Below are 13,187 nucleotides of genomic sequence, written 5' to 3'. Positions count from 1 at the left end.
TGTGCCCCCTCTCCGAAAAGTCTTTTTAGATAGTTTTATCTCATTTTATAGGTGTGTGTCTGTGTGTGTGTGTGTGTGTGTGTGTGTGTGTATATATATATATGGAGATTTATTACAGGTGTTATTTATTTCCTCCCTCTGCCCCCCACTTATCCTCACTGTCGATCTGTCTGAGTGTCTCCTGTTGTGTTGTACGTTGCACCTTTGTTCCCTGGAGGACATTGTTTTATCTCACTTTGTGCTTTAATGTATATGGTTGAGATGACAATGAAGCTCTACTATTACTACCAGGCACTGCATGCTGATGAAATTTTACTTAGCAGGTCATCAACATATGTTCCTTATAAGCAACTTAAAGTGATGATATAAATTAAGCCAACGGGTAATTTTACATGTTAAAATTCAACAGCACTAGTAAACCTGCCTATGAAATACACACTGTACTTCAGTTACAGTCAAATGCACATTTTTTGCTAAGATATTAATACAAGTTGCACTTCCTGTTTGCTTCATTCGGGAAGTGGAAAGTTGTGGTCTGCTGCCGCTTCTCTATTCTGTCAAGATGCAGCGCAGCATCGGCGCTCCTTTCAGAGCCACTGCGAACCTGCAGTAATCATGGGACGCTGCACGGTTAGCTGAGGTATCCACAGGCACACCAGCGGCTCACAACGCAGCCATGGGGAATGCGGAGGGAGGTGCGGCAAAGGCGGATAGCGGAGGTGGCGCGGCCGAGACGACCCCCCTGTGTGAAGGTGAGCAGCAAGGCAACCGCTGGCAGGACAGTCACAGAATATACCTGATTTGCCAATAGAGTACTGAACTAATACTCCTAACTAGCATCTGAGTCATTCTTTGTGCTTTGGTCAGTTCAAAGAGAAGCCTGCATTTAGGTTATTTTAATCCTAATGTAAACATTAAGTGGTATCCAACAGAGGAAGCTGCATTTTTCAGATTTGACATTTGCTAAGAGAAGTAAAAAGTGTGGCTTTTGAACAAACTTTTGTTCAGTGACCCTCATGTGAAAGTGTCTTTTTTGAAAATGCGTCGCAGCAGAGCAATCTGACACGTCTCACGAATCTCCCCATCCCAAAAAGAAAATGGCGTCCTGTTTGTGCTGGAAGACTATCCCCCTCCCAATCTTGCCGAGCCCATCTTCAAGACAGGGGAGAAGCTACAAGTTCTGTCAGAGTAAGAGTGGAGATTTCACAGCTCCCTGTGGCTACTCTGGGCTCTGAGCTCGTTAACCTGGATTTCCACTCTGTCGCTTCTAGGCAAGACGGCTGGTTGCAGGTTCGTTGCCTAGAGAAGGAAGACTATATTCCAAAACACCACACCGGAAACATCTACAGGGGGTAAGTGGTAGCCTGGTAGGCAGTGAAATTTTAGCCCCACAAATGTGGCCAGGTTCTGCCCCGCTTAGGCCCCGACCTGCTGTGGTCCCGACCCGCTGAGGTGCTGACCTGTTGGCCCTGCGTGTTTTTCTAAGGTGGCTCTTCGAGGGCGTGAGCAGACACAAAGCAGAAGAGCTGCTGGAGCTCCCAGGACACAGACCCGGCTCATTTATGATCAGGAAGAGCTTAAGCAACATAGGTGAACAGCTGCTCATCTGCGGACTTAACATTCTGATTAAAAACATAGAAAATTAATTAACTCACTAATTAATTAACATTATTGCTCATTCTTGCAGGGATGTATTCACTATCAGTTTGGAATAATTCAGTGAAACATTACCGCATCTTCTGCCAGCCCAATAACAGCTACTACATTTTCCCTCGTGTGTCCTTCCACTGCCTGGATGACTTAGTCGATCACTATTCTGGTAAATGGTCTCTGTCAGCCACCGAGGTTTAATGTCGTGGGTTTTGCACCAGTGCTGTCCTGAGGCTTAGTGACCTTCTACCCTTACAGAATCAGCAGAGGGTCTGTGCTGTACTCTCACCACTCCATGTCTGGCCTCAAGCAGCAAGAGAGTCGATCTGTCCAGCCAGGCTCCCCCGGTGGTGATGCGGTGCAAGTTTGACTGGAAGAACCTTGACGGGTGAGACCACGACGACACTGCAGCATGCGCTACACTAACAGGCTCCGCCATCACTAACCTAAGCCAGACTTAATTATGCAGATGGTGAGCCTACCGTCACATGTCATGCGTCTGCAGGTCAGGGTTCAACAGCAGGAGCCTACTGCTCTCTCCGGAAAACAGAGACTCGGCGCTAAGCTTTGGGTTGAGAAGCAGCATCGCCACCTACGTTTCCCTGACAGGCCAGAACGGCACAAGCAAGAAAGCCAGCCATAAAGCCAAGGGAGGGCACCACCTAAAGGAGGATGAGCTCATCGCCCTGACAGGCCAGGAGGACGCCTACCAGCAGCCTTGTTAGACACACTGCTGGGTCCTTACGTACCTCAGCTGACGTCTGTCCCTGTCTGTAAACAACTCGTAGTTTTTGGTACGGGAAAGAAATTGACCGCATTGCAAATTCATTGTCCGGTCAAAGCAGCTTTTTGAAAGTTATTTTTAGTTATTTTTCACGTAAAAAAAAAAAAACGAAAAGCCATAAATCATGTAAACACAACGTCCAAACTGTAAATAATATATATATATTTATAAAATCGGCATGTCAAAAAAACGAAAATAAACCAAACAATTATAATTAAAATGCTGAAGTGTACGACCTATGTTTGATAGCAACATGAACTCCAGGGAAATGCAGCCACAGTGCGATTGCATTATATCACAGGTACCTCCAGCACAACAAAACTACTGTCAGTATCAGCATTTCCAATAATCTTTGTTAGCTGGTCATTTTCACTTCTCAGTACATTTCAATCTTCCAAGGTCCAAAACCTTAAGACTTTTATTTGAGGTCTGATGGAAAAAGCAGAGCAAGACCTTCTTCTTTCTCAATTTCCACCAAACTGTATCACCAGTAGCAAAGAATTAAGACCCCAAAGGAGTTCAAAACACTCGCCTACCATGAGCAGGGCCCGGCGAAAGAGACCGGGGGGGCCGCCAGTGACGAGGTGCAAGCCGGCCACATCCGCCCCACTGCTCTCTGCCCCTAGTGTCACACTGCGGGGGTCACCCCCGAAATGAGCGATGTTCCTCTGCACCCATTTCAGAACGGCAGCCTGGTCCAGCAGGCCATAGTTCCCAACGGCATCTGTGGAACCTGGAAGCATGAAGAAGGCAGTGAAAAGCGAACAGCTGTGTCTGGGGGGGAAGGGGGGACATCGGCCTGCAGCTGGGGGCCCAGCAAGGAGACGGTCTACGGAAGCTTCTGGAAGTGCGGCTCTCACTGGCGTATTGCAGTACATCTGCGTTTGCGTTACGGGGCGCGAAGGTTGCTTTGAAATCTCAAAGAAAAACACAAGTATTACACAGTAAATGATATCTCTGGAGTAAACAAACACAGACAAGCAGATCCCCACGACAGAACAGGGAGTTATTTGGGGTTAGCAAACACAAAGCAGATTCTGCCTTAGCAGGGTCTATAGGTGAGAACAAGTGAAGTGTCTTCTGGTGTGACAAGACAGAGCGAGAGCAAGAAGACAAAGGGCCTTGTCATGTGACCACGGCCCACCCTGAGACGCTATACCCCCCTATCCAAAACACCTGTAGTGAGGAATCCAAACGCTGCAGTCCTGAAGTTGGCCGTCACCACGATAACATCGCCAACGGCAGCGAGGAACGAGCCATCCAGATACGGCAGGTCTTCGGAGCCAATGTCAGTCGCAGGGTTATGGAAGAAGACCAGGACGGAGGCGTTCGCTTTCTGGGGCGGGAGACAATCGCGTGGTCATGTGACCGTGTGAATAACAGCAGTCCGGCTGCGGGCCAGTTGTAACTGCATGATGCAGACTCACGATGCTGATGGGGACGAAGATGTTCAGGTACAGACAGTCCTCACTGAACCGAGCGGAGTCCCCAAGTCCTGGCTGCAGACAGCTGGGGCTACAGAAATGCAAAGGACACAACAGCATGGTAGCAAGTGTGGAATTAATACGATGCCCAGTGGCACTCTACCCCTCAGAAGGAAGGAAGGAAGGCAGGCAGGCAGGCAGGCAGGCAGGCAGGCAGGCAGGCAGGCAGGCAGACAGACAGACAGACAGACAGACAGACAGACAGACAGACAGACAGACAGACAGACAGACAGACAGACAGACAGACAGACAGACAGATAGACAGATAGATAGATAGATAGATAGATAGATAGATAGATAGATAGATAGATATTTTATTAATACTGAAGGAAATTACAGGTCTACAGTTGCTCAATATACAAAAAATGTAGTCATTAACAGACAGTAACCATGGGTTAATGTGGTCCAGAACAATCCAGAACTGTGTTCCTGTACCTTCGCTGAATAAATTAATTTATCTGATCAGCATTTTCATACATAATAATGCTGTCAAGTAACTTCTTTTTTTGTGTGCTGCTGTCTGGCGGCCCTTCCAGCTGACATCGAGATACTCGCTCAACGAATCAGAAAGTAATGTCACCCCACAGCCCCGGCCCCAGGCTCAACACTTCTTCCGTTCTCATCCCTTCTCTTCGGTGGGTTCATGTGCGCAGATAATCTTGTGATTGTGGTACTAATTAGCTACGAATGGGGAGCAAGTGTGGAATGAGCTTCTTTTTTTCTGAAGTGGCAGGAAATTTCAGATGCAGCATTTCAACAGAGCTCAGCAAATATCACCAAACACACAGCCGTTTTACACGCAGCTTGGCTATCGGTCTTGCTAGCTACTGGTACCGTGGCTGACACTTTGGCTAGCACTTTGACTAGCTCATCTAGAGTGACGTTACGTTCTGCTCAGAAGCGGCAGAGACCATCAGGAAATGCCTACAGGGTGCTCCTCCCCTGGTCTGTTTGTGCTTGCTGTCAGAGCGGGTGAGGGGTGAGACCACTGGCGATCACTGTCACAAATGCCCTATCTGCCTGTCTGTCTGCACTCGCTGTTAGTGCAGGTGGAGGGGTGATTTTATCTAATATGAGGCTACAACCACACTGCTATGTTTTCGTTTACAAATTTAGTTTACAAATCTTTTTTTACTTTGTTTTTGCATTTCACCCACATTTCATACCCCATGTAAATAACATGTTACATGGATGACTGTTGCATATTTGCGCAAAGTAACTATTTGGGCCAATTTGGGAGTCATTTTGAAGTCACAGCTGCACCACTACACCTGCTAAATCTCACTTTAACCCCTGATAGTAACCATTCATAATATATAGCAATAGGCAGCAGGAATAACCTTTTATAGCGACAGGCGCTGCTGTGATAAAAATGAGAATTTAAACAGTGAATCCCAGTTACCGGGGATAGGTGGCGTTCCAGCTTCCCGTCCAGTCAGTGGGCTGCGGGGCATGGAATCGGAGGCCGGCGATGGGAGGACGTGCATACGGGACGCCGAGGAATTGCAGGACGCGCTTGCTTTCCGAGCTTAGGTGAGTCACCTGCGATCCGCCAAGGAGGTTTCCGTGGTCAGGGATGAAAAGAGACTCCAGAGAAGGCTGCATACCTATTGGAAAGCATCACCGCGCGTTAGCGGGAAGGCTAATTAGGCCAGCTGCTCTAAATCTAATGAGAAACATTAGTCAACACAGAACCACGGAGTGTAATTTTGGTCCAGGGCTGGTTTTTGGTACCCAAAGAACAATAAAAAAATAAACAGTAAAAAAAGTATCCACACCCAGCCTGAAATAGAAATGGAGAGCCGGCTCTTTGACGACGAGTTGGCAGCCGCGGGCCCCCCCGGCTGGGGCACAGGCGTGGGTGTCGGGGTAGAGGACACAGCGCAGCGCGGATTCCCGCGTGTCCACGGCCACCAGGGCACAGGCCTCGTCCATCAGGCAGGCTAGGGAGAAGAACGTGGAATTTGTGACTGAGATCAACACAAAGAAAACACACCTCGTGCTGATTCCCCCTGCATGGTCATGAACGTGAAGCCTCCTGCATTGAGCTGTATGGTGTCAATGAAGAATCACGATGGCTCACGGCAAAATTACAGCTCACAACATATCATGAGATTTCAAGGGAGATTTAAGGCATTCACAATACTAGGATTACAGCACAAAAATGACTTCCTTTGCACATTTTCTCTTCATTTAAACCATGGCATGGAGAAACTAAGATCAAAATGGTGGGCTGGTCCGCAGAGCAGAAGGCCGAGGCTGCTGACCTGAGAGACACCAGTCCCTGGATGGCTCCCTCTCACCAGCGATGTCCTTGCTGAGATGAATGACGTCATACATGGAGACGGACGGGTCAACCTGCACTGAGCTCATGTCTAGAAGTTTCCATTCGCTGATATTCACTGCCAGGAGCAGAAGTGAAGAAACAGATATGAGCTCTGGAAAGTTCTGAAGACAAATATGATGGATTCCAAAGAGCGTGTTTTTGTACCAGAATGGGTCCAGTTCTGCTTAACACCAGGTGCCAGGGGCATCATGTCTTTGGGCCCAGCTAGCGGCCTGAGCAACAGCCCAGTGACCAAGGAGCAAATGAGACACATTTATTCCCACTTAAATGCTGTGTCTCGCTTAAAGGGAATGCTGTGTCTCTCTTAAAGGGATTGCCGTGTCTCGCTTAAAGGGAATGCTGTGTCTCTCTTAAAGGGAATGCCGTGTCTCGCTTAAACCACCATCTGACCATGTTCACACGACACTAATCTGAGATACAGTAAGTGGGTAACACAGATATGTTTCTAAACTGTTCTGTGAACTCCGTCCTGGGTTGTTCCCTGCCTCGTGCCCATAGCTTCCGGGATAGGCTCCGGTCCCCCCCCCCCGCGAGCCAGAAGGATAAGCAGTTTGGACGATGGATGGATGGATGGATGGATGTATACATGCAGATACATATGTATGTATGCAACACATACTGCCAGTACACATATATTCACTCTGCACACATTACATTTATATATAAATAAATATTTCCACGACCCTGGCCAGGATAGACGATTAGAGGACTAATGGACAATATCTTAACGTAGAATAGAAAAGCTGAAGAGGCTGACTAGTTCCAGCAATAGGTGAGAATTTCTCAACCAAATATGAGCAGCTAATTTTCCTGAACTTAATCCTTCAACTAGAAGTCAAGAAGGATAGTGTCCCTTAAATCTTAGCTGGTGACTGGGCCCTTACCCATGGGGCACAGCTGGGCATAACCCGACTGCAAGGTAACTCAGCCAAACTGTTACTGTCATACATGACAGATATAATAAAGGCAGATATCAGCAGCAGAAGTGAGTTTCCTCCGCAGGGTGGCTGGGCTCAGACTTCGAGATATGTTGAGGAGCTCAGACATTCAGGAGGGGCTCAAAGTAGGGACATCGAAAGGAGCCAGCTGAGGTGGTTCGGGCATCTGCTTAGGGTGCCTCCTGGACGGCTCCCTGGGGAGGTGTTTCAGGCATGTCTAACCAGGAGGAGGTCCCAGGGGCGACCCAGGATTTCTCGGCTGGTTGGGAAACGCCTGGTATTCATCCAGTGGAGCTTGAGGAAGTGGCTGGTGAGAGGGAGGTCTGGGCATCCCTGCTTAGACTGCTGCTCCCCCCGACCCAACGCCGGATAAGTGGTGAAAAATGGATGGATGGATGTTTAATAAAGTTACTTTAATGTTTGTCCTTGGAACGTACCATTCCGTAAGGGTGCAGGGAGCTGGAAAGGAGGACAGAGCTGGGGACTTCTTGTCCACTGGTTGACTACAGAAACAGAGCAAAAACGGACATATTCAGAACAGACGTAGAACGCACAGAATCGGGTCACATGAACAGAGACGAGGCAGTCTGCCTCGTTGGGCATTAGGACCCAGCAAGCTCTTGGCCGATGCACCCCACCGCAGCCGCGGAGTGGCAGGGGTCACCATGGACCCGCACGCACCTGGCTTCTCATACCAGCCGAAGGGGAAGACGCCGGTGTCCACTTTGGAATCAGAGCAGTCCATGACACGCCAGCTGCTCCGTCCCCCCTCCCCGCATGTCTGCACCCCCAGGCTGTTCAGGGTCAGACAAAGCACGTCCCCACCTGGGCAGGGACAGCGGACCCGGCATCAAGCACTTACATTTATTTATATAGCAAACACTTTTATTCAAATTGATGAGCGGTCCGGAGAAATGAGGGTTAGGGCCTTGCTGAAGGAGCCCCTGAGAGACAGGGGTGCAAAAAAAATTGGAACATAATTGGATTGGTCCAGGTTAGGGTCCAATATGCTTTCATAGGGGTAGTTGAAGTGGCTCCCCATTGGTTTGGTAAAGTATTTTGGGTGTCTTGAAAAGCTCTATATAAATGTAATATTCATGGATATCAGTTCATTATCACTACGTTAAGCTGTTTGGTATCCTCAGTTGTGCCCCCCCCAAACACTCACCAGAAGACGTGGAGTCTCTGATGTATCCGATTCCTCTACAGCAGGGATCCCGGTCACAGCGCTGCTCACACTCAGCAAACCTGCGGCCACACAGACCCCGTTAAAAATCTGCAGCGCAAACAGGATATAAAATGCGACGCTGGAAAGGAGCGGAAGGACCCCCTGTCGCCTCACCCCTCAGGTATGGGCTTGGAGGCCAAACTGGCTCGACTCCGCACAGAGTACGACACCATCTTCCTGAACGGCACACGGCTATAGAAGCTCTTCATGTTTCCAGATGCAGCAACTGCAATCATACAAATAAACAAACTGTAAGTGGACAGGATTACGGGGACTTTGAGTAAGTAGGTAGGATTTTACCTAATTGTTCCTGCCTTTTAACCAGAAAAGCATTTCCTCACTCAAAGTAACTCCTGTCCTGAGTTGTGAGTCTGATCCACATCACCTTGAATCAACTCCCTTCCTTGGGTTGAAATGTTCTGAGGAATCTGAGGCCGGCTGATTCGCTAACCTTCATCCTCATAACACACGAAATTATGTAATTCATCAGTTACTGATGTCTCACATTTCCCTACCCCACCTCGGTATAACGCCTTTACCAACAGTAAACCGAGATTTCGGGAAAATAAAATGAAATTATGTGTTCCAGCAAGTTCCCCCGCCCCAGCAAGTAGCCCCCTTGGTAATCTCAATAACATGTGTGTAATATGTGAGTCACTACATTTTTGTACAGTTAACTTCTTACTGGACAAATAAAACTCATCGGCCATCGCAGAGCAGAAACACCATCCGCGTTTGATCATTTGAAATCGCTAATAAGCGCTGTTAGGGCACCAGTAGGATGTAGTATCACATACAAGGCCAAACACGGCAGAATCGCTCTCTGATTACACAAGGCTTTGACGGGGGTACGAAACCCCAGGCTCCACCATGACGGGATGATGGTTTGTCTGACCAGCTCATACTGTTACATACTGACAAGCCGCACTGCAAAGTTCTGTATAAAGTTCTGCGCTTCCAGGCATGGATCCAGGAGAGTCAGTCAGGGTGAGTGCCATGTGCCTAAGCGAGCCTCCCTGGCGTAGTACATCTTGTTCTGCCCCCAAAAGGCCCTCCCCGGGTCATGCCGCTCCCTCCCCAGCTCCAGTCTCCAGTCCCCTGCCTTCAGACAGCAGGAGTATTTAGACCAAACTGGGCATTTGGATCATTACAGTGTCACAGTGCAACAAGAAAAACTAAATAAATCTAACTGGACGTATGGTGGCAGCTTGCAGGCCGGGGGGGCAGCCACCAGTGATGAGGCACGACGGCAGCGTTCAAGTAAATATCAGCAGAGTGTTTTCCTTATAACCGAATTCTGCTCATTTTATGATGGTTTGAATTATGGAATTATGCCTTTATGATGGTGATGTTTAGTGATAAGCTTTCTACTGAAAGGGGATGACGTCATAATACAGCCATGCTTCCAGTTCATGCAGCAATCGCAAGGGCAAACATCTAATACTGTGTTTAACAATGTATCACACTGTGTTATTTTTTTGTGACTGACAATAGTTATTCAATTACTTTTTTATCTGCTTGTTTTTTAAAATTATATTTCTTTTATTATTTTACTACATAATTCTTATTTCTTGTATACAAGTTTTTGTGTTATCTTTATAAAATTACATTTAAGTTCATTTTCAATAATCCTTTATTCCCTCAACTATAAAGCATTTTGGATCAACTCCAGGTATTTTTAAATGTGCTGTACAAATAAATTGAATTGACTTGAATTATTCATTTATCATATCATATTCAAATTCAACTTACGACAGGTTTATCAGTAGGTAACACCATAGTAAGCTAAGGAACATCTCTGAACTATTCTGAAAACAGACAAAAATGGCATTTTCTCAAACCACTCATTTCAAAATGCCATCAGGCACGGCAGCTTCCAGAACTACTCTGTGGCAAGGTACGGGCAGTAGGGGGCGCTGGTGAGCATGTACCTTTCTTGGTGTAGGCCAGTCGGGGGGCCTGGGGCAGCACGGGGCTGCAGGCCCGTCTCAGGGGCAGGTCGTAAGCGCCGCAGACGCGGGTATCGGGGTAAAGCGAGCAGGTGAAATAGAGAGGCCCGTCGTCCCGAATGTCGACCAGGTGACAGAGCACCACCTCCTCACACCCTGGAAAACACACAGCAGCATCCATCCACCCCTCCTCTATATGCATACTGTATAAAGCAAGTAGCTACACAATGTGGGCAATTCAGTCAAACCAAGTGAGAGGAATGCGGACAAGCCAGAGGAAAAACACGGGGAGAACATGCCAGCTCCACACACACAGAGCTGGGGGTGAGAATCCCGCCCACCCCAGGAGATGTGAGCCCATAGTCTTACTCATTAAGCTGCCATGCCTCGGCCTCATTGACATTATGACCCTTTAACTGACAGCCTTTCAGAGCTCTGACTCTGAGGCCTCTGACTCTGAGGCCTCTGACTCTGAGGCCTCTGACTCTGAGGCCTCTGACTCTGAGGCCTCTGACTCTGAGGCTGCCTCATTCTGCACCTCCAGCTCCGCAGCGCCCCCCCCCATCAGCAGAGGTGATTTTGTGCCAGTGGCCACAGCCAGAGCAGCCCTTTCTATGCTTCCTTTGCCTGGCTGGGTGAGCCCAGGGTGGGGGGGGGGGCGGCTTACGTTTCAGACACCAAATCTCTGCTTGCCGCGGGGAGTATTGGTGCTTGAAGATCCGATAGAGCAGCCGCGGGACATCCTGGCTAGAATCCACACGGACGGCTCCGCTGTCAACAGTGGAAAACATGTCCTCTACAGCATCTGTGGATGTGGTGTCGCGGTCAGAAAGGAGCGGAAAATCCATCCATCCATCAACAAGTAAAGGGTCAGAACAAACCAATCCCAGGAAGGACAGAGGAACAAGCCATACAGGATGGGAGCCCATCAGAAGGCCCAAACACACACACACACACACACACACACACACACACTCTCAAGTAAGGACCTCATCATGATTAAAAGAAAACAACAACTAAAATAATTGCTAAGGATCCCTCAGCCATAGCATAAACCCATTAAAATTTGTAAAACTGCTTCTTTATTGATACTTTATTGATCCTCGTTGGGTCTTTTTTCCATGTCCCAGCTTGGATGAGACACACATGACAGACCCATATGCAGATGGTTACCTGAGACAGGGACCTGTGGGAGACGCGGAGGGGTGACACTGGGGCAGGCAGGAGGCGTCTTCGGACGGGTGGCCAGGTCCGACTCTGCCAATGGGGAGACGGGGGCAACAGCACGTCCTCACTGACACTTTATGAGGCCGCGGACAGAAAACGGCAAGCAGGTATGACTGTTGGGGAGGTTTCCTACCGTTCCAGAAATAAACACGCTGGAAGACAGTGACTGACGCTTGGTAATCGGCTTTGCTTCCATCAGTCGCTGGTAAGGCTGCATCAGCTAAACAAGGTTTGTGGAAAAAAAACACAATTATCCAATTCAAGCATGTTAAGAAGCAGGGATCCGAGGCAAATAGAGGACTGTGTTCTTTTTTATGTGTGATTACACCCACTTTATGTGCCTGTTATGTGAGAATAAACACAGACTGCATCACATTTGATTTATTTAGCCGACAAAAGTGACTAACATTTTTGAGAAAGGGTTAGACAAACCCTGGAGCAGCTGGGGGTTAAGGGTCTTGCTTAATAGACCTACAGTGATTTCACTGACACAGACAAAGTGATTTAAACCGACAAACAGGCACAGCATCTTAACCCGCTGTTATATGAGTCAACCATAGCATGACTCAGGAATGATAAATACACCACAGGTACAGACCACAGCATGACTCAGGAATGATAAATACACCACATGTGAAGACCACAGGATGACTAAGGTATGATAAATACACCATAGGTGAAGACCACAGCATGACTCAGGAATGATAAATCCATCACAGGTGCAGACCACAGCATGACTATCCATCCATCCATCCATCTTCAAAACCACTTATCCTACTGGGTCGCGGGGGGTCCGGAGCCTATCCCGGAAGCAATGGGCACGAGGCAGGGAACAACCCAGGATGGGGGGCCAGCCCATCGCAGGGCACACTCACACACTATTCACTCACACATACACACCTATGGGCAATTTAGCAACTCCAATTAGCCTCAGCATGTTTTTGGACTGTGGGGGGAAACCGGAGTACCCGGAGGAAACCCCACGACGACATGGAGAGAACATGCAAACTCCACACACATGTGACCCAGGCAGAGACTCGAACCCAGGCCCCAGAGGTGTGAGGCAACAGTGCTAACCACTGCACCACCATGCCGCCCACAGCATGACTCAGGAATGATAAATGCATCACAGGTAAAGACCACAGCAAAACTCATTATAGGTGAAGACCACAGCATGACTCAGGTATGATAAGTGCATCATAACTTAAGTGCATCATAACTTATATAAAAGCTCAGCATTTTTGGTGACCTCAGCTACAGCATAATCCTGCTGCCATGACAACATGACCCTGCCGTCATAACCACGTCACCAGTGACCACCCCACTGCCTGCTTACCAGGTACATCTGGCATGATCTATCAGTGTTTGTCATCAAGGTCTATCAGTGCTTTTAATCAAGGTCTATCAGTGTTTGTCATCAAGCTTTACTCATAAACTACTTCTGAAGATACGTATCTGTGCCAATCATGAAACATCTCATTTTTTTGACGCCTCTATGTATGATTTGCAAAAGAGAAACAAAAAAACCTGCAACAACTTCTGCACATTTGCATGTGATACCGGATGACAGGGGCCGTAAC

At 48.0% G+C, this 13,187-nt stretch overlaps 2 protein-coding genes across 3 annotated transcripts in view; one reads left to right on the top strand and one right to left on the bottom strand.

Moving 5' to 3' along the window:
- tg (thyroglobulin) overlaps window positions 1–13,187 on the bottom strand; it is a 35,800-nt gene that overhangs the window by 7,720 nt on the left and 14,893 nt on the right. Inside the window, exons 28-41 of the mRNA XM_049026344.1 lie at window positions 11,741–11,827; window positions 11,554–11,637; window positions 11,048–11,185; window positions 10,363–10,536; window positions 8,546–8,657; window positions 8,372–8,451; window positions 7,885–8,028; window positions 7,641–7,706; window positions 6,186–6,320; window positions 5,697–5,861; window positions 5,321–5,525; window positions 3,862–3,949; window positions 3,611–3,770; window positions 2,971–3,167 (exon numbers count right to left, since the gene is read on the bottom strand). Coding sequence (XP_048882301.1) covers window positions 2,971–3,167; window positions 3,611–3,770; window positions 3,862–3,949; window positions 5,321–5,525; window positions 5,697–5,861; window positions 6,186–6,320; window positions 7,641–7,706; window positions 7,885–8,028; window positions 8,372–8,451; window positions 8,546–8,657; window positions 10,363–10,536; window positions 11,048–11,185; window positions 11,554–11,637; window positions 11,741–11,827 — 1,835 coding nt within the window. The remainder of the gene's footprint in view (window positions 1–2,970; window positions 3,168–3,610; window positions 3,771–3,861; window positions 3,950–5,320; window positions 5,526–5,696; window positions 5,862–6,185; window positions 6,321–7,640; window positions 7,707–7,884; window positions 8,029–8,371; window positions 8,452–8,545; window positions 8,658–10,362; window positions 10,537–11,047; window positions 11,186–11,553; window positions 11,638–11,740; window positions 11,828–13,187) is intronic.
- LOC125749269 (src-like-adapter) lies at window positions 495–2,654 on the top strand. 2 transcript variants are annotated; one of them, XM_049026363.1, is made up of 7 exons: window positions 502–752; window positions 1,095–1,188; window positions 1,272–1,352; window positions 1,487–1,590; window positions 1,688–1,819; window positions 1,909–2,038; window positions 2,156–2,654. In XM_049026363.1, exons 1-7 carry the CDS (start codon window positions 677–679, stop codon window positions 2,373–2,375), a joined length of 837 nt encoding a protein of 278 aa, XP_048882320.1. In that variant the 5' UTR covers window positions 502–676; the 3' UTR covers window positions 2,376–2,654. The 2 variants fall into 2 exon arrangements, with proteins under 2 accessions (XP_048882318.1, XP_048882320.1); XM_049026361.1 differs by having other exon boundaries at window positions 495–752; window positions 1,051–1,352.

The sequence above is a fragment of the Brienomyrus brachyistius genome, chromosome 9 (genome assembly GCF_023856365.1).
Source record: "Brienomyrus brachyistius isolate T26 chromosome 9, BBRACH_0.4, whole genome shotgun sequence".
NCBI classification, from domain to species: Eukaryota; Metazoa; Chordata; class Actinopteri; order Osteoglossiformes; family Mormyridae; genus Brienomyrus; species Brienomyrus brachyistius.
The sequence above is the reverse complement of the archived record's forward strand: the minus strand, read 5'-3'. Positions and strand labels throughout refer to the sequence as shown.